General features: G+C 38.8%; 1 protein-coding gene and 1 pseudogene across 4 annotated transcripts in view; both read right to left on the minus strand.

Annotated features, from left to right (window-relative positions):
- The window catches only part of AEBP2 (AE binding protein 2), a 218,109-nt gene that overhangs the window by 143,878 nt on the left and 47,687 nt on the right, over positions 1-26,544 (minus strand). For all 4 annotated transcript variants that reach the window (XR_004439997.1, XM_033222720.1, XM_033222721.1 and 1 more), the window contains 2 exons: positions 16,434-16,620; positions 9,905-10,029 (listed from right to left, as the gene is read on the minus strand). Coding sequence is in view for 3 of the 4 variants with exons in the window: in XM_033222720.1 (XP_033078611.1) it covers positions 9,905-10,029; positions 16,434-16,620 (312 nt within the window). In the remaining variant the exon portion in view is untranslated. The remainder of the gene's footprint in view (positions 1-9,904; positions 10,030-16,433; positions 16,621-26,544) is intronic.
- LOC117090763 lies at positions 1,055-1,426 on the minus strand (annotated as a pseudogene).

The following is a 26,544-nucleotide window of genomic DNA, read 5'->3' on the forward strand; positions in this document are numbered from 1 at the left end:
CATTAGCATGTATCACACCATATTGCCATTGCTTTATGTGCCTACCTTCCCTCGCCAAGTGTGGAATGTAGAATATGGTAGACAATTCAGTCTCTACCCTAGGTACTAACCCAAACATTTCCAATAAATGGAGAATGCAATGCAATATAATGGAATACTATGCAGTCATTTAACATTGGGTTTACACACACACTAATAAAAACAAGTAACAGGTGGGCGGAACACTTGAGGTTAGAAGTCTGTGACCAGCCTGGCCAACATGGTGAAACCCTATCTTCACTAAAAATATAAAAATTAGCCAGGCGTCATGGTGCACGTCAGTAATCCCAGCTACTCGGGAGGCTGAGGCAGGAGAATTGTTTAAACCAGGGCAGCGGAAGCTGCAAGTGAGCCGAGATCATGCCACTGCACTCCAGTCCAAGCAGCAAAATGAGTTAAGACTCCGTCTCAAAAAAAAAAAAAAAAAAAGTAGCAATGGTACTAATATTATCAAAGTGAAAGGTTTTTCAACAACCTTGTCTCAATTTCACTTTTATTTTTCAAGATGAAGTCTCACTCTGTCACCCAGGCAGTGCAGTAACATAATCTCGGTTCATTGCAACCTCTGTCTCCTAGGCTTGAGCATTCTTCCCGCCTCAGCCTTCTGAGTAGCCAGAACCACAGGCGCAGCCACTAGGCCTAGCTATGTCTTTTTTATTTTTTCTAGAGACGGGGTTTCACCATTTTGCCCAGGCTGGTATCAAACTCCTGAGCTCAGGTGATCTGCCACCTCAGCCTCCCTCTCAAGTGCTGAGATTACAGGTGTGAGTCACATCACCCAGCCTCAACTTCACTTTTAATCATATATTTTCACAAATACATATGAATTAAAGGAGTTTAAATAATTAAAGAAGCTTTAAATAATCAAGCCAAAGCCATGTTATTATTAAGGGGATGAAAATGCCATTTGTTTTACTATCTAAGTATGTGGCTTAGCTCAGCCAATCAAATGCATTCATAGTGAACGAAATTTTTTAAGTCTTTTCATTTCTATTACTCAAAAAAGTTGCATTTTTTAATTTAGCTGACTCTATGCTTGTGCCTTCAACACTTACACACCAATTTTCTGCTCAATAAGGAAAGCATGCTTGATCCTGTCACGAACACATTTAGCACACATGGAACCACCACAGGCCCTGCAGACACGTTCTTTGTTTTGGACAATCTCAGGGAGAACTTTAGCTCTTACAGCACGAACCCCTCAATGTCTGTCTGGGCACATGCCACATGCAGATTTTGGTGCTTTCCCAACGTTCTTAGTAAAAAGGTAAACAACTCTATTACCAAGGGTCTGGGACAGCCTTGTTTTGTTAGAGGCTGTATGATAGAAAAGCCTCCGACATTATGTCAAACGCTGGACCAGTCTGAGTTGGGATGCAGACAACATCCCAGAAGAGTAAGAAGAAAGTCTTTGAAATATTTTTAAATGAATAAACAGTAAAGAAAAAATACTAATGAGAAGGAAAAGTCTCTAATTTACAACTTAAGGCACGTGTTATCTCCTGGAGTTTTTTGCTGTAGCTGGTTTTATTTTAAATGAAAGGTAGGCCAATCAGTCTAGGTTTAAGCTTAAGGAATCTATGCGAGTTAACATCAATCTGAACAGAAAGACCTAAAAAAGTATAAGAAAAGCAATACTTTCCTTTCATTACCAAATTCTGAAAATTAAGGTAATGCTTAAATAAAATAAAATCAGGCAAAACAATAATGTCAAACTCTTAAAATTTCCATATAAACAAAATTAGAACTTTAGTGTTTTAATAATCTTAATCTCAATTTTTTTTAACCAAGTTCCAACCACCCAAACAAAATAATGTTATAATGTTATCCTGAAAACATACTAGGACTCAGTAAAAGCAGAGCTTTAAGCAAAAATAAAACACTGTCTCCACTATATAAAAACCTGTGGCCAGGCCAGGTGCAGTGGCTCACACCTATAATCCCAGCACCTTGGGAGGCTGAGGCAGGAGGACTGCTTGAGCCCAGGAGTTTGAGGCCAGTCTGGACAACATGGTGAATCCCTGATTCTATTTTTTATTTTTTTAAATATTAAAAAAAAAAAAAAAAAAAAACAAAGTCTGTAGTCAAATAAATACTCTGATTCTACACCTGGCAACAAAATTAAAAAGCCCAAACACAGGTATAGAGCCATTAAAAAAAAAATACCTCTACAATGAAATAATACATAAAAACAATGCAAGCCAACCAAGCACAGCAAGCCAACTGATTGGTAACTAGGATTTTGCTGACCTCTTCTGGAGAAGGCTCGAAAGAATTAATGAAATAAGGCTAATTAGGCAAATCAAACGGTATAGTCCCTCATATCCTTCTTTTAACCAATTGTTTCATTATTTGTATTCTTTTCTATAAAAGTTAATTTGATAACAAAGTAACTTAAATTTGCAGTTAGTACTGAATGTTTTTTACTACTAACAGAATTGATTCTGTTTAACATGTACTGCCTCCATCAAAACCTTCCCAGTTATAAAACTTCGGAGAATTTGCTCATCTAGCTCCTTTCCTTTCTATTGTGTCCAGTGAAGACCTTATCTCATTATGGATGTCTCTTCCTTCCACTTTCCTTCCCCAGGAAAAAAATCATTCTTCAGATTACATTCCACCTTTGTGACTTTTCCTCAGTTAAGGTACCTCTGCCTCCTCACTGTGACTTAAGGGTGCACATCACTCATTCCTAGGTTTTTAAGCTTACAATATATGTAAGTTTCAATGTTCTTAAGTCCTCTCAGATGTTTTCTATAGCTCAAAAACTTTTCATTTTCATGGACTACTTTGACTCTGAGCAAATTTTTTATTTTCTTTCTAGACTTCTAATATTATTACCACTATTTTTGGTTCCTTCATTTTCCTTTTTTTTTGGAGCCATCTCTATTCCTCCCATGGTGAGGCTAAGGATTTCATCAAAAGGAGCTGCTCTAATGAAAGTATATGCAAGTTAGTGCTTCCCTTTTACATCACTACTCCCTTATCTGTAGAGACACTAGCTCATTACCAGACCACCAGTTTACTAAATCTATTGCCCTTTAAATCATTAAATGTTTGGTGAGCCCCAAACACTTCAATCCTCATGCTTTCTCTTTATTTACACTTATCTCCTAGGTAATCTCATCCAGTCTAATACCTATAAATACCACAAATACACTAAAAATTCCCATTTTTCTATCGCCTCTTATTCTAAAATCCAGTATCTCATCTATCCATAATTCATGTCCACACTAACTCCAAAAGATAAACAGAATCCAACCCTTATCTCCACCGCAAACATCCCAGTCTAAGCCACTATCATTCTCTCTTGAAATACTGAAAAGACAAATTCCCCTTTACTCTCACCCATGACTTTCTACAATTTGTTCTCAACACAGAAATCAAAGCGAACATGTTAAAGCCTGCATGAGGGAAAGGAACAACAGTAGGTTTTCTAGGGCAGGAGGTGGAGGTAGGAATGTACTACAAAGCTACACCAGAAAACTTCAGAGTGCTGGACTATTCTATCTTAACTGTGATGGAGCGTGCCTCAGTGAGTACAACTTTCAAAACTCATAGAAATGTATACTTTCGATGGGTACAGTTTATTATATATAAATTGTACCTCAATAAAAATTATTGACACCAAGTTTCTTTACTAAGAGAAAAATAAAAGGGCCGGGCACGGTGGCTCACGCCTGTAATCCTAGCACTTTAGGAGGCCAAGGCGAGTGGATCACTAGAGGTCAGGAGTTCGATACCAGCCTGGCCAACATGGCGAAACCCTGTCTCTACTAAAAATACAAAAATTAGCTGGGCATGGGGACGCTAATTTAGTAGATGTCCCAGCTACTCGAGAAGCTGCAGCACAAGAATCGCTGGAACCTGGGAGGCAAGAGGTTGCAGTGAGATGGCATGGTGTCACTGCACTTCGGCCTGGGTGACACAGCAAGGCTCTGTCTCAAAAAAATATTATATATATTATTTTAAAAACCAGGCCAGGCATGGTGGCTCACTCCAGCACTCTGGGAGGCAAAGCCAGGAGGATCACTTGAGCCCAGGAGTTTGAGACCAGCCTGGGCAACCTAGCAAGACGTCGTCTCTACAAAAAAAAAAAAAAATCAGAAAATTAGCCAGGCATGGTGGTGTGCTCCTACAGACCAAACTACTTGGGAGACTGAGGAGGGAGGACTGCTTGAGCCCAGGAGTTTGAGGCAACAGTGAGCCATGATCATACCACCACATTCCACCCTGGGTGACAGAGCAAAACTCTGACTCAAAAAAATAAAACAAACAAACAAACTAAATCAGACCATGCCTATTCAAACCCCTTCAATGGCTTCCCATCTCACACAAAATAAAAGCTAAGGTCTTAGTCCACCAAGGTTCTCCCTATTACCTCTCAAACTTAACTCCTACTCTCTCCTCTTCCCTTGTTCCCTCCAGCTACACTGCCTACTCTGCCTACTCACTGTTGTTCTAATATACCTGACATAGTACCACCTCAGTAGGTTACACCTCATCTTCCCCCTGGCTAAAGTGCTTATCCCCCACTAATAATTGAATGGTTCATGCTCTCATTACAAGTTTTTACAATTTTACTAATTTATCTTGTTTTATCATGTCTCTTCCATTAGAGTAACTGCATGGTACTTTTTTGTTTGGTTGTTTGATTTTAATCTGTTTTGTTCACTGCTATGTCATTAGTACCTGGCTCACAGTAGGTGCTCAATTTTTAATGAGCACCTTAATATTTAAAACACTTAAGTGAATGAACAAACTAGCTCTAATGCCATACTCTGGACATGGTGACAACATCTTACTGACCTCTTAAAAAAAAAATCTAATTACAGACCTACCATATCATAAAACTATGTTCCCGAATTTCAAAGGAGGATTTCAACTAGCCTTGCTGAGCAAGGCCCTAACCTTGCTGAATCCCCACAAAATCCCCAGAGCAGCCATATTAACTGTTTCTGGTCTCCAAATCCTGTATTTCCCCCCTTCAACTCTTTCATCCTTGTCTAGATAAATGTATTACCTATGTTCTTTAAAAGAGAATAAGGACACTTTTCCTCAAATTCATGGCTCTCGTGTCTTCCAATCTCAGAAAAAGTTTCCTTTCCTTTGCATTTAATTTTCCACTTTCTTGCCTTTGACTCCAAATTTTGTTCTATCACTCTCTCCTTTATATCCTTATCTAATTTCCAAAATATACAATTCTACCCTTAAATATTCTAAAACTTGTGTGGAATGTACTGATACCTAACTATTGCTCTATTTTCTATCTTGCCTTTTTTTTTTAAAGTTATTTAATAGTGTGCATTTCATTGGTATATTTGCTGTCAATAAATTGACAACACAGGAGGAACAAAAGGGTGAGCTCCTAACCAGGCTCCCATGCAAGGCTCAAGCAGGACCTATCTTCCCTGTAGTATCACACATATCAATCTAAATACCACAAGAGCTCTCATCCTAGAATCTAAGAATGGCGTGGGGGTAAAGGTCCATAAACCCTTATGTATTAACAATATACAACTGGTCGGGCGCAGGCGCTCAGGCTTGTAATCCCAGCACTTTGGGAGACCGGGACAGGCGCATCACGAGGTCAGGAGATTGAGACCATCCTGGCTAACACGGTGAAATTCTGTCTCTACTAAAAAAAATACAAAAAAATTTAGCTGGGCGTGGTGGCGGGCACCTGTATTCCCAGCTACTTGGGAGACTGAGGTAGGAGAATGGCGTGAACCTGGGAGGCGAAGCTTGCAGTGAGCCGAGATCGCACCACTGCACTCCAGCTTGGGCGACAGAGCGAGACCCCGTCTCAAAAAAACAAACAAACAAACAACAACAAAAAAATACACAACTATACTAGATCACACTAGGAAAGGTAATACAACCTTTTTAGTCCCTAGTTTCATTATCCGAAAAATTCAAGTTAGGGGACAACACTGGTTATGTGGTAACTAAAAACATAAATTAATTTACAAGATACATTTAATAACCTACATTATGTCAAGCATGCCTCCATTTAAATTTAGTCCATAAACAAGACAAGGCTAGCCTGGGCAACATGGTGAGACCCTGCCTCTACCAAAAAGAAAAAAAATTAGCCAGGTGTGGTAGCGCATGCCTGTGGTCCCAGCTACTCCGAAGACTGAGGTGAGAGGCTCTCTTGAACACTGGAGATTGAGGCCACAGTGAGCCATGTTTGTGCCACTGCACTTCAGCCTGGGTGACAGAGTAAGACCTTGTCTTGGAAAGGAAAAGAAAGACAAAGGATATTAGCAGGGTGTGGTGGCTCACACCTGTAATCTCGACATTTTGGGAGGCTAGGACAGGAGGACCACTTGAGGCAAAGAGTTCAAGACCAGCCTGGGCAACACAGCAAGATCCTGTCTCTACAAAAATAAATGTTTAAAAAAAAAAAAAAAAACCCAAGGATGTCCCCTCTAACCATTCCTATTCAACATAGTACTGGAAGGCCTAGCCAGAGCAATCAATCAGGTAAGATCAATAAAAGGCATCCAAATAGGAAAAGAGAAAATCAAATTTACTTTCTTCACTGACAGTATGATTCTATACCTAGAAAAACCTGAAGATTTCTCCGAAAGCTCATAAACCTAATAAACAACTTTGGCAAAGTCTCAGGATACAAAAAAAAATCACCATACAAAAATCAGTAGCATTTCTATACACCAATAACACTCAAGCTGACCACCAAATCAAGAATGCAATCCCATTTACCATAACCAACACACACACACACACACACATCAAGGAATGCATCTAACCAACGAGGTAAACAATCTCTACAAGGAGAACTACAAAAGACTGCTAAAAGAAATCACAGATGACACAAAATAGAAAAACATTCCATGCTCACAGATTGGAAGAATCAGTATCATTAAAATGGTGACAACGCCCAAAGGAATTTACAGATTCAATGCTATTCCTATCAAGCTACCAATATTTTTTAACGGAATTAGAAAAAAGTATCCTAAAATTCACATGGAATGAAAAGGAGCCCAAAGAGCCAAGGAAATTCTAAGCAAAAAGAACAAAGCCAGAGACACCACTTTACCCAACTTCAAACTACACTATAAGGCTACAGTAACCAAAACAGTGCAATACTGGTACAAAAATAGACAAACAGCCAGGCGTGGTGGCTCGTGCCTGTTAATCCCAGCACTTTGGGAGGCCGAAGTAGGCAGATCACCTGAGGTTGGGAGTTCGAGACCACTCTGACCAACATGGAGAAACCCTGTCTCTACCAAAAATACAAAAGTAGCCAGGCGTGGTGGTACACGCCTGTAATCCCAGCTACTCAGGAGGCTGAGGCACAAGAATCACTTGAATCCAGGAAGCAGAGGTTGCAGTGAGCCAAGATCATGTCATTGCACTCCAGCCTGGGCAACAAGAGCAAAAGTACATCTCAAAAAAAAAAAAAAATTTGACAAACAGACCAATGGAATAGCATAGAAGCCCCTGAAATAAAACTGCACACCTACAACCAACTGATCTTCAAAAAAGTTGACACAAATAAACAGTGAGGAAAGGACTCCCTAATTCAATAAATGGCACTGGAGAAATTGGCTAACCATATGCCAAAGAATGAAACTGGACCTCTACCTGAGCTCTCACCATATAAAAAATTAACTCAAGATGGGTCGAGCATGGTGGCTCATGCCTGTAATCCCAGCACTTTGGGAGGCCAAGGCAGGTGGATCATTTGAGGTCAGGAGTTCAATACCAGCCTGGCCAATATGGCAAAACCCCATCTCTAATAAAAATACAAAAAGAAGCTGGGCGTGGTGGCACACACCTGTAATCTAGCTACTCGGGGCTGAGGGAGGGGGATCGCTTGAACCTAGGGGGTGGAGGTTGTGAGCCTAGATCATGCCACTGTACTCCAACCTGGGCAACAGAGCAAGACTCTGTCTCAAAAGAAAAACAAGTAGGTACAAATAACAGGAAAGCTATATATAATTGGAAAGTAAGCAAGGACATCTCCAATTGCCTTGAATAGTGAAATCAAGGATGCTCTAAAAGGTCTTTATATAAAATAACATGGTGTTGCATATGATCTATGCAAAACCTCCCATATTAATTAAGTCAATACTATATAAATAGTTGTTACACTGTACTTCTTAATTTGTATGATTTTTATTGTGGTTCTTGTCCCCGCAAATATTATCAATCTGTGGTTGGTTCGAACCATGGTCACAGAACCCGTGGATACGGAGGGATGACTGCATGTAGAAGAAAACACAAAAATGCAAAAAAAAAAAAAAAAAAAAAACTCTTTGATTGTAGGAGATGAGGGAAATAGAGATTCAAACCAAACAAGATACTGATATCAACAAGGACCTTTTGTATTTCAATTCTTATGCATTTTTCAATTGAAATATAAAAAATAAAAGTAACCCAAATTTAGTGTATTTGTAATTTTTTTTTTTTTTTTCAGACAGGGTCTCACTTTATAGCCCAAGCTGCAGTACAGTGCCGCGATCACAGCTCACTGCACCCTTGACCTCCTGGGCTCAGCCAATCCTCCCACCTCAGTCTCCCGGGCAGCTGGCACTACAGGTACACACCACTATGCCTGGCTAATTTTCTGCATGTTTTTGTAGAGACAGGGATTTGCCAATACCCAAGCTGGTATTGAATTTCTAGGTTCAAGCAATCTGCCTGCCTTAGCCTCCCAAAGTACTAGGATTATAGGTGTGAGCCACCAAGCCTGGCTGTATTTGTTTGTTTGTTTGTTTTGAGACAGAGTTTCGCTCTTGCTGCCCAGGCCGAGTGTGAGTGCAGTGGCGTAATTTCGGCTCACTGCGGCCTCCGCCTCCTGGGCTCAAGCAATTCTCCTGCCTCAGCCTCCCGAGTAACTGGGATTACAGGTGCCCACCACCACACCTGGGTAATTTTTTGTATTTTTAGTAGAGACACGGTTTTGCCATGTTGGCCAGGCTGGTCTCGAACTCCTGGCCCCAGGTGATCCGCCTGCCTAGGCCTCCCAAAATGCTGGGATTACAGGTGTGAGTCACCATGCCCAGCCTGTATTTTGTCAGCCAAAATTAAACACATACTTTTCAGAGATTCGAATCACCAAAAGTATGATCCACAACGTACATTTATTAACTTAATTACACCAAACTACACCAATCTAAAAATGACTGAAAAACAAAATGAAAAGAGGCATGGAAGAAAGAACAACTCTCTATTACAACTCCTAATAAACCAAAAATTAAACTGCATTTATTCTTTTTCAAATTTGGTACTTTTCTTCTTCTATGTGGACAACATAGTCATTCAATAACTATAATGAGTGCCTATCATGTGCCAGGCAAAATTCTAGGCACTTAGGCTAGATCAGTGGAACAAAAGAGACTACAATCCCTTCCCTCATGAAGCTCTGATAGCAAATATAATCTTATTTTCTCTTTAACATAAACTTTGGATGGGCGCATGGGGTAAGGGGTGGCTCCATGCAGTACACAGAAATGTGAATGAAACTTTTTAGAGGTAAAAGGAGTCTCATGTTCTAATTTTGCAAATGAGGAAACCAGGTGAGAAAAGACACCTGGTTTGCCTAACGTCAGAGCCCAGTAATGCCTAGTAGCACTACATGATGTGTCACCCCATTATTCCTAAGTAGCTCAAACTAAAGGCTAACATATTCAGTTTAATCACAAACATGTAAAATTATAGGAAATGTGTGCTTTATAACCAATAATACAATACTTTAAATACTGATACAACAAAAGGTTTTGTGATTTTTGTGAAATTGTATTTTCTTAGATTTTGAGAGATCTAGAAATGACTGTGGAAATATAATTAGCAAAGCTTTATATTTAATGTGAAAAAATAAAAGAATACTTACAGTACTATGAAAAACAACACTGTGTCCCTTCCCTAAACTTTCTATATGAGCTGAGAGGTTAAAGCATATGGCTCGATGTCTTATCGCATCCAGTGTTTGTGCATCGAAGAAATCATGTGGCCGTGCTAAAAGTCAACATAAAAAAAAGTAAATATTTAGAAAAACATAACAGTAATAAGTAATAAAGACTGACACAATTAACAAATACGTACCTATCAATAGTATTTAAATGCAAGATATTATTTGCTGACAAAACATGAACTCTAGATAAGAAGACTAATATGCAAAAGCATTATTTCAACTAATGAGTGAATGTGGGTTAATTCTGACCCTTGGTGAGTTAAGTTCTAACCTTAAACCTCATGATTCCACATCTCAGCTACTTCATTTTTCATAAAACTTTATCTTTAGTAGATAAAGATAAACATCTCCCCAACATCTCTCCTCAGCATAAGGTCTGTATTTTCAGCAATCTGAGGAACATCATCTATGTATCAGGATCTCAAACTCACCACTGCCAAACATACAAAATAAATGTCATGAACATTTTGTATTACCATGTAATTTCAAGTTGTACAAATCTGACAATACAATAATATTATTTTGAGGGTTTTTTCTTTTTTTGTTTGAGACAGAGTCTCACTCCTTCACCCAGGCTGAAGTGCAGTGGCGCCATCTCAGCTCACTACAACCTTTGCCTCCCAGGTTCAAGCAATTCTCATACCTCAACCTCCTGAGTAGCTGGGACTACAGGCGCACACCACCAAGCTCGGCTGATTTTTGTATTTTTAGTAGAGCTGGGTTTTCATCATGCTGGGTGGGCTGGTCTTGAACTCCTGGCCTCATGTCATCTGCCTACCTCAGCCTCCAAAAGTGCTGAGTATATAGGCATGAGCCACTGCACCCAGCCTATTTTGAGGTTTTTGACAAGTATTTTCTTGATTATGAACAACTATTCGAACAATGATCTAAGAAAATTACAAACAAATTTTTGGACGCCAATCAGTCCACCAAAGCTGCCAATCAACTCCACCAGTTATCAGCTGTGTGACGGCAGGCAAACTACTTAACCTGCATTACACTGTGCATTATTTGTAAAATGTAAATTATCATTAACAATTTTCAATTGTAATTAAATAAAACAAATGCATATAAAAATGCCTTATAAATCATAAGGCCATTTATATTAATAAGCTTATAAAACTAGTGTTTTTCTTTTTCTTGTAGACACAGTCTCATTCTGCTGCCCAAGGTGCTAGAGACCAGTGGTGTGATCATGGTTCACTGCAGTCTCTTAACTTTCTGGGCTCAAGTGATCCTCCTGTCTCAGCCTCTTGAGTAGCTAGGACTTCAGGCATGTTCCACCATGGAATTTTTTTTAAAGAACAAACTGTTTCACAAGCATACAGTAGGCAATATTTTAGTGTAATAGAAAAAATTATACACTGAAGATTTAATTTGGTAGGAACATTTTTCAAATTTCAATTTTCATCTCACTAATTATTATACATTGTTCTATTCTTATTCCTAATAAGAAAGTTGCTCAAAATAAATACGTTGATTATTTTACATTTGTGGAGCCTACTAATACATGTAATTTTTCAAGATCTGTAATTGAAAATTCAATTTTACTAATAAAGAGTTGGCTTGATTCCCTGGTACAGCATATTGTGAATTACATATATGCTGATTTCCCACACTATGGCTATTTAAAGAGTTCTCAAAACATCTACACAAATCCACCATAGTTTTTATGGAGGAATATTTTCACCAGTTGGCACATTAAACAGAACATATCTAAACAAACAGCTCTTTTCTCTGGATATTTCCACAAGAGAAAATAAAACACCAACTAGCAATAAATGAGCAGAACCCAGCCGGGCACGGTGGCTCACGCCTGTAATCCCAGCACTTTGGGAGGCTGAGGCGGGCGGATCACGAGGTCAGGAGAACAAGACCATCCTGGCTAACATGGTGAAACCCCATCTCTACTAAAAATACAAAAAATTAGCCGGGCGTGGTGGCGGGCGCCTGTAGTCCCAGTTACTCGGGAGGCTGAGGCAGGAGAATGGCATGAACCCAGGAGGCAGAGCTTGCAGTGAGCTGAGATCGCGCCACTGCACTCCAGCCTGCGCAAAAGTGCGAGACTCTGCCTCAAAAAGGAAAAGAAAAGAAATGAGCAGAACCCAAAAGACTAAGAATGTAGTGACAATGGGAAATCAGAAAGAAAAAAGTACTTGACATTTTCAGGGTTGAGCAGGAGAGAGTTCTGAGAAATACATCACTTTCCTGTTAGCTCAGTGGCTACTCGAAAAAAAAATGTGTTCCTTCTCCAAGCTCTCCAAATATATGCTCTTTCCTAAGAAGAATAAACACTTGGGGGAAATAATAACTCATCACTCTAAATCACTCAAATTGACCACTCTTCACTCAAATTTAAACACTGAAGCCATCACTTAAATTCACAATAATGAAAGGAGCCCTCAATCTTCAGCCTGTGCATTCAGACCTTAACCACACTATCTGCATTGTATATATCAAGAATACCAAACTAGAACAGTAGTCTCCAAAGTGGGTGTGTGTCATGATCCATTAGAGTAACTAAAGAATATAACACCTTTGTTAATTTCTTCATCTCATTCTTTTTCAATATTCCTTCTTGGCAATTTTGCATAATGTGCATTAGTAGTATTACCCGTATACAATGTATATATTACATGTGTTAAGACTGTGTGCTCAGTATTTTTTTAACTAATAAGATATATAATTTAAAACCTTTGATGCTGTACACAGTGGCTCACTCCTGTAATCTCAGCATTTTGGGAGGCCGAGGCAGGCAGATCACTTGATGCCAGGAGTTTGAGACTTGGTGGCCAACATGGTAAAACCCCATCTCCACTAAAAATACAAAAATTAGCTGGGCATGGTAGTGTGTGCCTGTAGTCCCAGCTACTGAGAAGGCTGACACACGAGAATTGATTGCACCTGGGAGGCACTGGTTGCAGTGAACAAAGATTGTACCACTGCACTCCAGCCTGGGCAATAAAGTGAGACCCTGTCTCAAAAAAACAACAACAAAAACAAAACAAAAAAGTTGAAAGATCACAAACTGACAACCTAACATTACAGGTTGCTATGAGTCAAGATCACACCGCTGCACTCCAGCCTGGGCAGTAAGTATGAGACTCTGCCTCAAAAAAAAACTTTGGAAACCACAAAAATAGAAACTCTATTTTCCCATGGTTCAAAATTACATATATTGTATGATTTATCTTCTCCTTAGGTGTAATGATGATGATGTAGTTATGTAGAAAAATATCTTTATGCTTAGGAGATGCATCTTAATAATTTTGGGTCCATGACCAAAAAAGTATATAGGTAGGAAGATAAAACAAATGTACCATATTGGTAAATCTCTAAGTGAAGAGAAATACAAGTATTTATTATACTATTCTTTCCATTTTAAAGTATATTTTGAAAAGCATTAAAAATACTTTTTAAAGATGTTTTAAAATAATGAAAAATTACATAAAAATTAAAAATACATATATATTATATATATACATACATACATACATATTTAAATTTTATCAGGCTGGGTGCAGTGACTCACACCTGTAATCCCAGCACTTTGGGAAGCTGAGACGGGTGGACCATGTGAGCTCAAGAGCTCTGGTCAACAAGACAAAACCCCATTTCTACCAAAAATGAAATACAAAAATTAGTTGGGTGTGGTGGTGTGTGCCTGTAGCCCAAGCTACATGGGAGGCTGAGGTGGGAGGATCACCTGAGCCCAGGAGGTCGAGGCTGCAGTGAGTCATGACTACACCACTGTATTCCAGCCTGGGTGACAGAGTGAGACTCTGTCTAAAGAAAAAAAAAAAAAAAGTTAAAAAACAATTTTTATCAAACAGAAAATTACATTTGCTGCAGTGCTATTTAAAAGGTATATTTTTCACAGTTATGTAAAAACTATCTTCTTGAATTACATGAGGAAGATACTAGGTAAAGTTAACTGCTATAGATACGTAAACTTTTAAAGAAAGAGTGAACTGCAGCAGCTGCAACCATGCTAATTCAAATCACAGCACTGTCTTAACAATGGCTCCCCACAGTGAAAAGGCTTTGGATCCTTTTTAAAGTTCATAAAGTAATATATTCAGGACTAACCCCATTCTCCTCAATAAAACAGATGACAAAAAGGTATTTTCATCCACCACCTCTCTCTGCCAGCTCTCCCTATGCAGCCTGCCTGACAAGCTAAGTTAGTATGAGGGAAACACCACCGTCAAAAGAAACATATACTTAAGCCGGCACTAGTTCTTTGTTTCTAAGCAATAACTGGGTATTTAACTGAATCTATCTTCTCTTTACAAGACAAAGAGTAGCAAATTGCATAGATATTGCCAAGTATATAATGTGAAAAGTCAGAAAATTTAAATGATTACTGTGTATACACTGAGACTAAAATAATAATGAGGTTAGGTGAAACTGGTAGAGAAGTTATCTGGTTTTTGAGTACCATAATATATATTTAGCAATTTTCTGTGTGCAACTGCAAGATATTCGATATTAACACAAGTAAAACGACAATGTTAAATTTCTGTTTTTATAAAGGAGGTCAAAATGAAAATGGTACCATAAATAGCCAACGTTGATTAAAAATAAACATGATTAACTTAAACAAAAAAGAAACTTAAGGCCAGGTGTGGTGGCTCATGTCTGTAATCCTAGCACTTTGGGAGGCTGAAGTGGGAAGATCACCTGAGCCCAGGAGTTCAAGACCAGCCTGGAGAACACAAAGAGATCCCCATCTCTTCAAAAAATAAAAACTAGCCACGCATGGTGTCTCAGGCCTGTAGTCCCAGCTACTTGGAAGGCTGAGGTGGGAGAACTGCTTAAGCCCAGGAGTCTGAAGCTGCAGTAAGCCATGATCTTACTACTACACTCCAGCCTGGGCAAGAGTAAGATCCTGTATCAAAAAAAAAAAAAAAGCAAGAATGAAACTAAGAGTTTAAGAAAGTTTGCTTTTCTCAGTTAATGAGGTAGGAAAAAAAACCAACAACAGTTTTCTGGTCTGTTCATTTGTCCGCTATAACTCTATAGCAACAAAAAGATTTCAGTGTTTTACAGACAAATTTCATAGTCAGGAATTAGTGTCTGGAGTCTTGTCTATACTAATCAATCCCCAGAGAAAGGGTAAAGTACAATCTATTTTTTCTTTCTAATTCACGCTTGGAGTGGACTTCCTTTCAACAACACCTTCATTCACTCATTCACCCATTGGTAGTTCTTCATTGAGGATATACAGTTAAAACTAATCAGCTGGTCGGGGGCAGTGGCTCACACCTGTAATCCCGGCACTTTGGGGAGGTCAAAGCGGGTGGATCACAAGGTCAGGGGTTCAAGACCAGCCTGGCCAACATGGTGAAACCCTGCCTCTACTAAAAATACAATAATTAGCCGGGCGTGGTGGCGGGTGCCTGTAATCCCAGCTGCTCTGAAGACTGAGACAGAGAATTCCTTGAATCCGGGAGGCAGAGGTTGCAGAGAGCCAAGATCACACCACTGCACTCTAGCATGGGCGACAGTGTGAGACTCCATCCAAAAAAAAAGCCACAAACTAACCAGCTGACGCAAAGAAGCAGTGACCAGCTACACTCTGAGATTTCAAAGTCTGTTCCTGCTCCCAGCATTTACAAGCCTTAACATCTAATTATTTTCTATCCTAAACATCAAGGATACATTTTGGTAAATAAGCACATAAACATTGTACATATACGTTACAACAGACTAGGTACTATGACACACATTACATTCAAATTGTTTTGCTATCGGCTGGGTGTGGTGGCTCACGCCTGTAATCCCAGCATTTTGGGAGGCCGAGACAGGCAATCACCTGAGATCAGGAGTTTGAGACCAGGCTGTCCAACACAGTGAAACCCTGTCTCACATCACTGCACTCCAGCCTGATGACAGAATGAGACTCCATCTCAGAAAAACAAAAAACAAAAAAACCAAAACACTGCTTTGTTATCCACACACATTGCTTTGTTGTGGTTTTTCTGTTGTTGGTTTTTTGAGACAGGGTCTCACTCTGTCTCCCAGGTTCAAGTGTGGTGGCGTGATCAAGGCTCACTGCAGCCTCTACCTCGTAGCTCAGGTACAGACACTACTTTGGAGTAGATAGGTTACTTAACTTTTACTTGATATTTACTTTTAACATGTTCAAATTTTCTAAAATATTTCTAGAAATACCACTGTTACCATATTTTAAATGTTATTTTAGAAGAGAATCAGAGTAGCCCCCAAATCTAATTCTATACAGTTTATATTTGAAGGCCACACATACTCCGTTAGCTACTATAAACATGTGCCACTGAATTCTCACTCACACTGACAGATGGGCATCCTACCTGTTTATTACTTTTATTGAAGAGGAGTTGAAGTTCCAAGTGGATTTGCACAAAAGCCCAAGATATCTTTTAAAACCATCAAATACATCAGATTTTCTTAGTGTAACACTTACGTAATGAGCGTCGTCTTTTGTTCTTTAATTTCCTCCTTTTGTTCATTCCAGCTTTAGAAGGAGATTCTTCTTTGGCCTTTGGCTGGCTTGAAACTTTTGAGGAGTTCTGCTGACTGAAGTGTGTGGGTACATGACGAGCTAGCCCTCCCTGAGAAGCAAAGCTGGCATTGCAGCCACCAACAACACACTAAAAGAATATAAAACAGAAATAATGTCAGGCATACTGTGTAGGGCATGAGAAGAATCTAAATGAGTGAGTATCTAGTATTTTCAGAAGTAAATAAGTAGTATAATAGAACTAATTCCAGAAAGGAAGCATAAGGGACTAGTAAGTAGTCTTTTCACTTTATGAAGTAAGTTGCCAAGTAAGATGACATACATTAGACAAAGCTTGAAAACGCAACAAGTTTCACGACCTGCCAGTTTACTGCTATTTCCACTATATGCAATACAAAAATAGTGGGATCTTCTTCCCAGAAAAATCTGGTTTTGAATTAATCATTTTTATAACATGAGCAATAAGCTGTTTTTGCAAAAAAGAATTAGATATCCTGACAATGACTGGATTCCTGAATTTTATTTTTATTTTTTTGAGACAGAGTCTTGCTGTTGCCTAGGCTGGGGTGCAGTGGCGCGATCTCCGCTCACTGCAACCTCTGCCTCCTGGGTTCAAGTGATTCTTGTGCCTCAGCCTCCCAAGTGGCTGGGATTACAGGTGTGTGCTACCATGCCTGACCAATTTTTGTATTTTCAGTAGAGATATGGTTTCGCCACGTTGGCCAGGCTGGTCTCAAACTCCCGGTCTCATGTGATCTGTCTGCCTCGGCCTCCCAAAGTGCTAGGATCACAGGTGTGAGCCACCATGCCAAGCTGGATTCCTGGATTTCTGAAGTATTTTTCTTATGATACGTGTTACTTCAAAACCTTCAGTCAACTTCCTAGTGTTATACACTATTAAAACAAGTGACAGAAAAGTTCAATATTGACTTTTTAATGTATTTTTTTCTTTTTTTTGAGACAGGGTCTCAGTCTGTCACCCAGGCTGAAGTGCAGTGGCATGATCTCGGTTCACTGTAGCCTCGACCTCCCAGGCTCGAGCAATCCTCCCACCTCAGCCTTCCAGGTTGCAGTACTATAGGCACACGCCACCACGCTCAACTAATATTTTGTTGTTGTTGCATTTTTTGTAAAGAGGGGGTTTCACCATGTTGGGTAAGCTGGTCCTGAACTCCTGGGCTCAAACCATCCACTTGCCTCAGCCTCCCACAGAGCTAGGAGGTGTGCTCCACCACACCTGCCTTGTCTTTGTAAATTACTTTCTTACAAATTTCTTAAGCTTCAGATGAAAACCCATATGGACTACATTTAATGTTTTTAAAATAAATAAAATTAATTTGTTAAACAATTAGGTCTAGCCTTTCTCTTAGAAAAGATGTTCAGTGTTGGTCATATGCAGCGCTCTACAATATCCTTCAAATACTGCCTCTTTAGCCTTCTGTACTTGCAATATTAAGAAATCAAAAGGTTAACTACCCGAGTCACCTTACAGATGTGCTATTTTGACAAAGAATGCAAAATGTTCAGGTAGCACCAGCATTAATATATACAAATTAACTACGGTGTAAGTGTGTGATTTCTAATTATATCTTGGGGAAAAAAAATTTGCAAGTCTTCTAACAAATGAATCATGGTAATTAAAGCAAAACAAAACAGAAATGTCCACAGATGAATGGATAATGACTTTTCTATTAGTCATTTAACCAATTTACTTAGTTTCTGACTTACCAAACTCTAAGCATACAAATTTGTCATGTTAAAAAACAAATATATTCATCATGTTATCCCCAGGCGGTTTATCTTGTAAGAGTTCATCTAGATAACAGCATTTAAAAAATCAGATGCCTCAGGCTCTTTCCTTCAATCGAGGTATCTCTACCAATTGTAAGCTGCTAAAATCACAATACAGCCCTTTTTTTGTAAAAATCGTAACTTTCCTCATAAAGTCTCTCTAAATCTGCCCCAAATGGACAAGAGCTAATTCTCCCTTGAGGCTGTCCTCACACTTAACTGCGTATCTATATACTTATCCCAACTCACTTTCCATTTTGAACACAGGGATATATATTTATGAATATTTATATTTCCAGAAGCATCTTGCAAATCATAGATATTACTAAGTATATTAGCAGAACTAAACAGCTATATGTTTACTGATGCTGATTAAAAAAAAATCACACATTCTTCTTATATGGTATCCATTAATAATTACTCTCTTTATTTTGACATACAAAATATATTCTGGGGGCTCCTTATGGCCCTCAGCATCTCTATGAAAAATGTTTACTTACTCTATGGTGCATACTAAGTTAAAAAAGAGGTAGAAATGATTCAAGACTTTAGTTCAAATACTTATCTACGTCCAGTATTACACAATATGCTAGAAGTATAAGGATGAGTAAGATATAGTTACTACACTAAAGGAGCTTCTATATGTTCAGCAAAACATACATATAAAGCAGTAACTTCAAAGGAGTACAGTAAGGCCTAATTAAAGCACAGGGCTATGGGAAACCCTGAATAGAGGCAATTAGCCATATTCATTGCTCTGAAATTAGTATTTAATTCATACAACAACCCGATGAATGGCATGGTCCTCAAATAGGCTGCAACAAGAATTTTCACCTACAGATTCTGACCATGAGAAGTCAGCATTTAATGATTTCTTTATATAAAATTTAAAATTTTACCACACATATTTTGAGTACCAAGAAATAGTAACGCTTTTTAGAGTCGTCATCTCTTCTGTGGAGTACCACGTTGCCACAGAACTACATGGTCCACTGCCAAGGTCACTGCAACCCTACGAACCACTAGCCAAATATCTGCTACTCAACACTTTAAATATTGTTATTGTTACTGAGTAAATGAATTTTTAACTTTATTTTATTTAAATTATATTAGTCATCCAAGTGAAATTCGTATTACATAAAATTAACCATTTGAAAGTGTACAATTCAGTGGAATTTAGTGTATTCACAATGTTGTATAATCACCAGCTCCACATTCTCACCAACACTATTTTCATTTTTTTAATTAAAATCATCCTAGTGAATGTGAAGTGGTATCTTGTGGTTTTCAACTGCATTTCTGTAATGACCAATTTAACTTTTAATTTAAAACCTGAGCCGAGCACAGTGGCTCATGCCTGTAATCCCAATACTTTGGGAGGTTGAGGTGGGTGGATCACTTGAGGCCAGGAGTTCAAGACCAGCCTGGTCAACATGGTGAAATCCCGTCTCTAATAAAAATACAAAAATTAGCCGGGGAAGTTGCAGTGAGCTGAGATCATGCCACTGCACTCCAGCCTGGGTAAAAGAGTGAGACTCTGTCTCAAAAAAAAAATAATAATAATTAGCTGGGATGGGCATGGTGATGCAAACCTGTAACCCAGATACTCAGGAAGCTGAGGCACAAGAATCACTTCAGCCTGGGACGCAGAGTACTGAGCCAAGATCGTGCCACTGCACTCCAGCCTGGGCAACAGAGTGAGACTCAGTCACAGTTCAAAAAAAAAAAAAAGTAAAAAATAAATATATAAAACCTGATACTCAAAATTGCTTGATACTTGAATTGAGAGTGTTTATTTACCCTGATGGGTTAGTTTTGTACCATCCAATACATATATCCATTAGATACATGCATAACTTCCAAGCATTTGAAACGTCGCTAGTCTGAATTGAGAAATGTTACAAGTCTCAAATACACATATCTGTAAGATTTAGCATCAAAAAGTACAATTTACTGATTTTGTAAATTGATAATGCTGAAATAATAATATATTAGGTAAAACCAAAGATAATTATTTTCACCTGTTTTTTATTTTAATGTGGCATTAGGAAATTTAAAATGACATGTGGTTCACATATATTTCTATTACCCAGCGCTACCATAGAATAAGACATAAAATACTCACTTTCCTCACTTCACTGTTTTAGAGGTTATTATGCCTGTATTTTCTATCTCCTACTGTATAATTGTACATTAATATAAGGAAATCTTTGCAACTGGGTTCCTAGTTTAGTATTGCTTTATTCAACTAATCTGTTGAAAAAACTCTACATTTCCAATATTAGAATGGCTGACTACAATTAAGGCCGAGGTAACAACAGTTCAGACTTAAACCCTCCAGTATACTATTCAGAGGGATTTTGCGATGACTCCACTCAGGATTATCTGTATATGGTCCCCATAGGGTCTTAGAGTCATTTTGTCCCAGCATCCTTCCAGACACCGAAGAATAGGCCCTAGCAGCATCTAGAACTCAGAGAGTAATCATCAAGAGTTTGTTTTAGTCCAAGTGCACGCACAATCCCAACACTCTGGGAGGCCAAGGTGGGAAAATCACTTGGAGCCCAGGAGTTTGAGACTAGCCTAGGCAACAAAGGGAGACTCCATCTCTAACCTTCCCCCCACAGAAAAGGAAAAAAAAAAAGTTTATTTTAATCATCAATCATTCAGTCCCTGGAAATGAAATCAGTAATGAGAATTCTAACAGAAAATTGTTTTATCTTTTATTTTGGTCATTTATCAATCAAAAATCATTAAAAAAAAAAAAAAGAAGTAAAATTTAGAACTAAAGAGTGCTTATATTAAAGAAAAATGTAATAGAATCACACATATTTCACTTAAATACAAACTCTTCTCCACTAAAGGAAAAAATAATTTTAGGCATCAACTAATCAACATCCTACAGAATATGAGGCAGAAACAAATCTGCTGTTGCTTCAAATAGTCTAGTACCATTCTCTTTACATGAGCATTTCATGTTGCTGAGTATGGTTTTAGTTTTCAGATATGTTTTGTATTTTCACTCATAAATATATCAATTATCACTGAACTCAAGCCACTACACATGGTGTTATGAAGAAAAAAACCAATTTCAATGATGAGTGAAAAGCTGGTTGTTGAACACTGATATGGTCTGGCTCTGTGGTCCCCACCCAAATCTCATCTTGAATTATAATCCCCATGTGTTGAGTGGGAAACCTCCCAGGTGACTGGATCATGGTGAGTGGTTTCCCCGATGCTGTTCTTGTCATAGTGTGAGAGTTCTCACGAGATCTGACGGTTTTAAAAAATGGCAGGTTCCCCTGCACTCTCTGCCATCACCTTGTGTAGAAGAGGTACTGCTTCCCCTTCACCTTCCACCATGATTGTAATTTTCCTGAGGTCTCCCCAGTCATGCAGAACTGAGTCAATGAAACCTCTTTTGTTTATAAATTACTAAGTCTCAGGTAGTACCTTTACAGCAGTGTGAAAAACGGACTAATACAAACATTGACTGTTTTAAATGTGATCTTCCACTGAAATACCCTATATACTAATGCACGTTGGCCGGGCATGGTGGCTCACACCTGTAATCTCAGCACTTTGAGAGGCCAAGGCAGGTGGATCACCTGAGGTTAGGAGTTCGAGACTAGCCTGGCCAACTTGGTGAACCATGTCTCTACTAAAAATACAAAAATTAGCTGGGCGTGGTGGCAGGTGACTGTAATCCCAGCAACCTTGAGGCTGAAGCAGGAGAATAGTTTGAACCTGGGAGGCGGAGGTTGTGGTGAGTCGAGATCACACCATTGCTCTGGGCGACAGAGCAAGAGTCCGTCTCAAACAACAACAACAAAAAATGTTAGTGGCCAAGCAGCTTTTCTAAAATTCAAAACATAGAATTACTGAATTGGTTTTTTCTTTTTCCAAACAAATTTATTTGGATGAAGCAATCCTAAGACTGTCTTTCTTAGTACTAAGATCATCATATTCATATTCCCAGAAGTCCTATGAAGATCAACAAGGGGCTATCAGAACACAAATCAGAAAGCACCAGTTTTACAGATAATGAGGTGATCAAAGGAAGAAAAATTCCAAATAGAAATGTTGATTTATTGGTTTCGACAAATACACCACAGTAACATAATTAATGAGCCCAGATTCTTTCTGCCTCTGAAATTCAGAATCTGCCACTGACCATGACCACAAACAATATTTAATATGGCTAGGTGCGATGGCTCACACTTGTAATTCCAACACTTTGGCAGGCAGAGGTGAGTGGATTGATTAAGCCCAGGAGTTCGAGACCAGCCTAGCCAACATGGCGAAACCCTGTCTTTACCAAAAAAAAAAAACAAAAAACAAAAAAAAAATATATGTGTGTGTGTGTATGTATATACAAAATACAAAAATTAGCCAGATGTGTGGCATGTGCCTGTGGTCCCAGTTACTTTAGAGATTGAGGTGGGAGTATCACCTGAGCCTAGGAGCCAGAGGTTGCAGTGAGCTGAGATTGCACCACTGCACTCTAGCCTGGGCAACGGAACAAAACTATGCCTCAAAAAAAAAAAATTTTAATCTGTTCTTGCCTCAGTTCCTTATCTATAAAATGAGGGCAACAACAGTAATTAACTCAAAAAATTATTGTAAGAATTCATTTAGTTAAAATATATAATATAATAATATACATATTCAATGTCAAAGGGTCTGCAATGCATCAATCGTTTCCTATAATTCTGTCTGACCCTTATTCATCTTGCTCACCACAAAACAAACATGAGAAACTTTCTTCACCAATTGCATTTTTAACTTCTAGATAGTCAAAGCTCACTAATCAGAAATATTTGTTTTTAAATATTTTCAAATTGCTACCATAATCGCTTATATATATGAAACTACACGCTCTTCCCTAAATAGTTCACTTTTTAAAATGCTCCCTTTTTTGCTATTTTTTATTTTTTTATGTTTTTTGAGGTGGGGTCTCACTCTCTCACCCAGACGAGTGTCGTGGCGTGACCTCAGTTCACTGCAACCTCTGCCTCCCAGTTTCAAGTGATTCTCCTGCCTCAGCCTCCCAAATGCCTGAGATTACAGGTGCGTGCCACCACATTCAGCTAATTTTTATATTTTTAGAAAAAACAGGGTTTCACCATGTTGGTCAGACTGGTCTCGAACTCCTGACCTCAAATGATCCACCCGCCTTGGCCTCCCAAAGTGCTTGGATTACAGGCGTGAACCACTGCACCCGGTCCCTTTTTTCTCTTTCAAAAGCTTACATACTTTCTGTAACCAGACAGTAGTAATAATTTTATAAAACTGTGAGTATACTAAATAATCACTGAACTGTAGTAACCTTAAAAATGTTAAATTTTATATGTATAAATTATGTACTTTAAAAAAAATACCTGAAATGATCCCCCTTGTCACCATAACACAATAGACTCCATTAGAAACAGGGAAAGGATAACCAAAGACTAGGAGAAGGTTATTTACAATATATATATCTAACAAAAGACCTATTCAAACTTTCTGAAGAATTTCTATTAAGTCAATATTAAAAGACAAACCAACCAATCAACACAATTGGCAAAGACTTGAATAGGCACTTCACCCAAAACAGAATATTCAAATACCCATAGCACAAAATGTGGTCAACATCACTACAAAATGATGAAACAAAAATTAAAGCCACAATGAGATGCCACTATTCACCCACTAGAATGGCCAAAATTAAAAGGATCAGTAGATGCCTGTAATCCCAGCACCTTGAATGGCTGAGGCGGGTAGATCGCTTGAGGCCGGGAGGTGTGGGTTACATGAACTGAGATCGCACCACTGCACTCCAGCCTGGGTTACAGAAACTTTATCTCAAAAAAAAAAAAAGAAAAGAAAAGAAAAGAAAGGACTGGTAGTATTAAGATACTATATAGTTAAGAGGAATGAATATGTGTGTGTAATCAGACGACATTTAAAAAGGAATGTCCATGGGGCAACTCGGTTAATAGTAGCCAAAGATGGTCGAGCATGGTGCCTCATGCCTGTAATCCCAGCATTTTGGGAGGTCACAGGGGGAGGATCGCTTGGGCCTGCAAGTTCGAAACCAGCTTGGGCAACATAGCAAAACCCCGTCTCTACAAGAAACTAGCTGGATGTGGTAGCACGCATCTGTAATCCCAGCTACTTGGGAGACTGTGGTGTGATTAACACCTAAGCCAGGGAGATCGAGGCTGCAGTCAGTAGAGATCAAGCCACTACACTCCAAACTTGGTGGCCTTGTGAGTGAGACCCCGTCTCAAAAAAAAAAAAAAAAGCAACCAATGATTGGAAACAATCCAAATGCCCAACAGCAAGTGAATGGATTTATCTGTACAGTGGAATACTACAGAGCAATGTTTTTAAATGACTTCTTCATAAAATCTGTACAAATCTCGCTGATATTTTGTTGACTGAACAAAAAGCCAGATACAAGAGTTCACACGACTGAGTTCACAAAGTAAGTATGAAAGAAATTAGAATATAGTCTGCGCAGATGGGTGGAGGGCAGGAGAAGAGAGAGAGCAGTAAAGGACCTTAGAAATCTTGTCTTACTGAAATACTCTCCATCAGGATGGTAGTTACAAATTTGCATACAAACATAAGAAACAAATCGTTAAACTGTTAAACAAGTGTGCATTAGACACAACTATACATTATAACATATCTTTAAACAAAATGAAAAAAAAAAAGCAGAGACTTACCTCAAACATCACCTTATCACTTATAGTCACCTGCCACTCATCTTCTACTATCTTTTCCCAGCCCCCGTTATAATTTAATTGATCCCTAACCCAGAGAATCTTTCATAGGTCACTATTAAAGAACTTACATTTCATTATTTAAGTGTCTTTAGATCTGTATAAACCCAGAGACTACAAGTTCCCTGAGTATAGAGGCCTGCCCCCCCCCCCCACTTTTTTTTTTTTTTTTTTGGAGACAGGGTCTCTCTCTGTCACCCAAGCTGGAGTGCAGTCTCAGCTCACTGCAGCCCCAATCACCCGGACTCAAGTGATCCTTCCACCTCAGTCTCCTGAGTAGGTGGGTCTACAGGTACACGCCAACACACCTGGCTAATTTTTGTATTTTTTTTTTTGTACAGACAAGGTTTTGTCACTTTGCCCAGGCTGGTCTCAAACTCCTGGGCTTAAGCAATCTGCTTGTGTCAGCCCCGCAAAGTGCTGGGATTACAGGTATGAGCCATGGCGCCCTGCCTACTCTGTTTTTCTCATTACCTCATTTCCATAATGCCCAGCATACTGCCATGTACTTTAGACATCAATGTTTTGTTGATTTAAATAATTCCTATGATTCATGAAGGGAACAATACCTCACTAAATCATATACCTTAACTTTTTTCTTTCAAAGACAATTTCTTTCCCCTCTGCAATAGGAAACGTCTATGGTTTCTAAGAAGAGGATTTGGAAAAAACAAAAAACAAAAAACATTTGTACAGGCTTTGAAATTAACCTGCATATACATCATCATCAACTAGCAGAATGGCTGCCTTAAAATATACTTACACACACATACACACATGGAAATACACTGAAGATGTAAATGATTTAAATGATTCTTTTACTTTAATAAATAATCTCATATTTATTGTGCACACACTGAACAAGAACTTCATGAGGTAACCAGTACTACCAACTACACATTAGACAGGAAGTTAAGAAAGCAGTTCGCAGTCACATTTCTAGCAAATGTCATGGCCAAGATCTGTAGTATGACTACAAGAAACACTGGGGTGTTAAAGTAATAGGACCTGTGCCCCAGAAAATTAATTAGACCATTTATTTACTTAATTATTCATTTATTCATTTACTACCTGCTTCATTTTTTTCTTCAAAGACCACTTATTTTAAAAAAATAAATTAAGAAAAAAAATCTGAATGGTTAAACATATGAAAAGATGTTCAACCTAACCCATAATGAAAGAAATACTAATTAAAACTATTAAGATGGGCCAGGCGTGGTGGCTCACACCTGTAATCCCAGCACTTTGGGAGGCCAAGGTGGGCAAAGGTGGGCAATCTCTTGATCTTGTGAGATCAAGAGATTAAGACCATCCTGGCCAACATGGTGAAACCCCATTTCCACTAAAACTACAAAAATTAGTTGGGTGTGATGGTGGGTACCTGTAGTCCCAGCTACTCGGGAGGCTGAGGCAGGAGAATCACTTGAACCTGGGAGGTGGAGGTTGCAGTGAGCCGAAATCACACCACTGGACTCCAGCCTGGCAACAGAGCG

Source organism: Trachypithecus francoisi, unplaced genomic scaffold (assembly GCF_009764315.1).
Source record: "Trachypithecus francoisi isolate TF-2019V2 unplaced genomic scaffold, Tfra_2.0 Lachesis_group11, whole genome shotgun sequence".
Lineage (NCBI taxonomy): Eukaryota > Metazoa > Chordata > Mammalia > Primates > Cercopithecidae > Trachypithecus > Trachypithecus francoisi.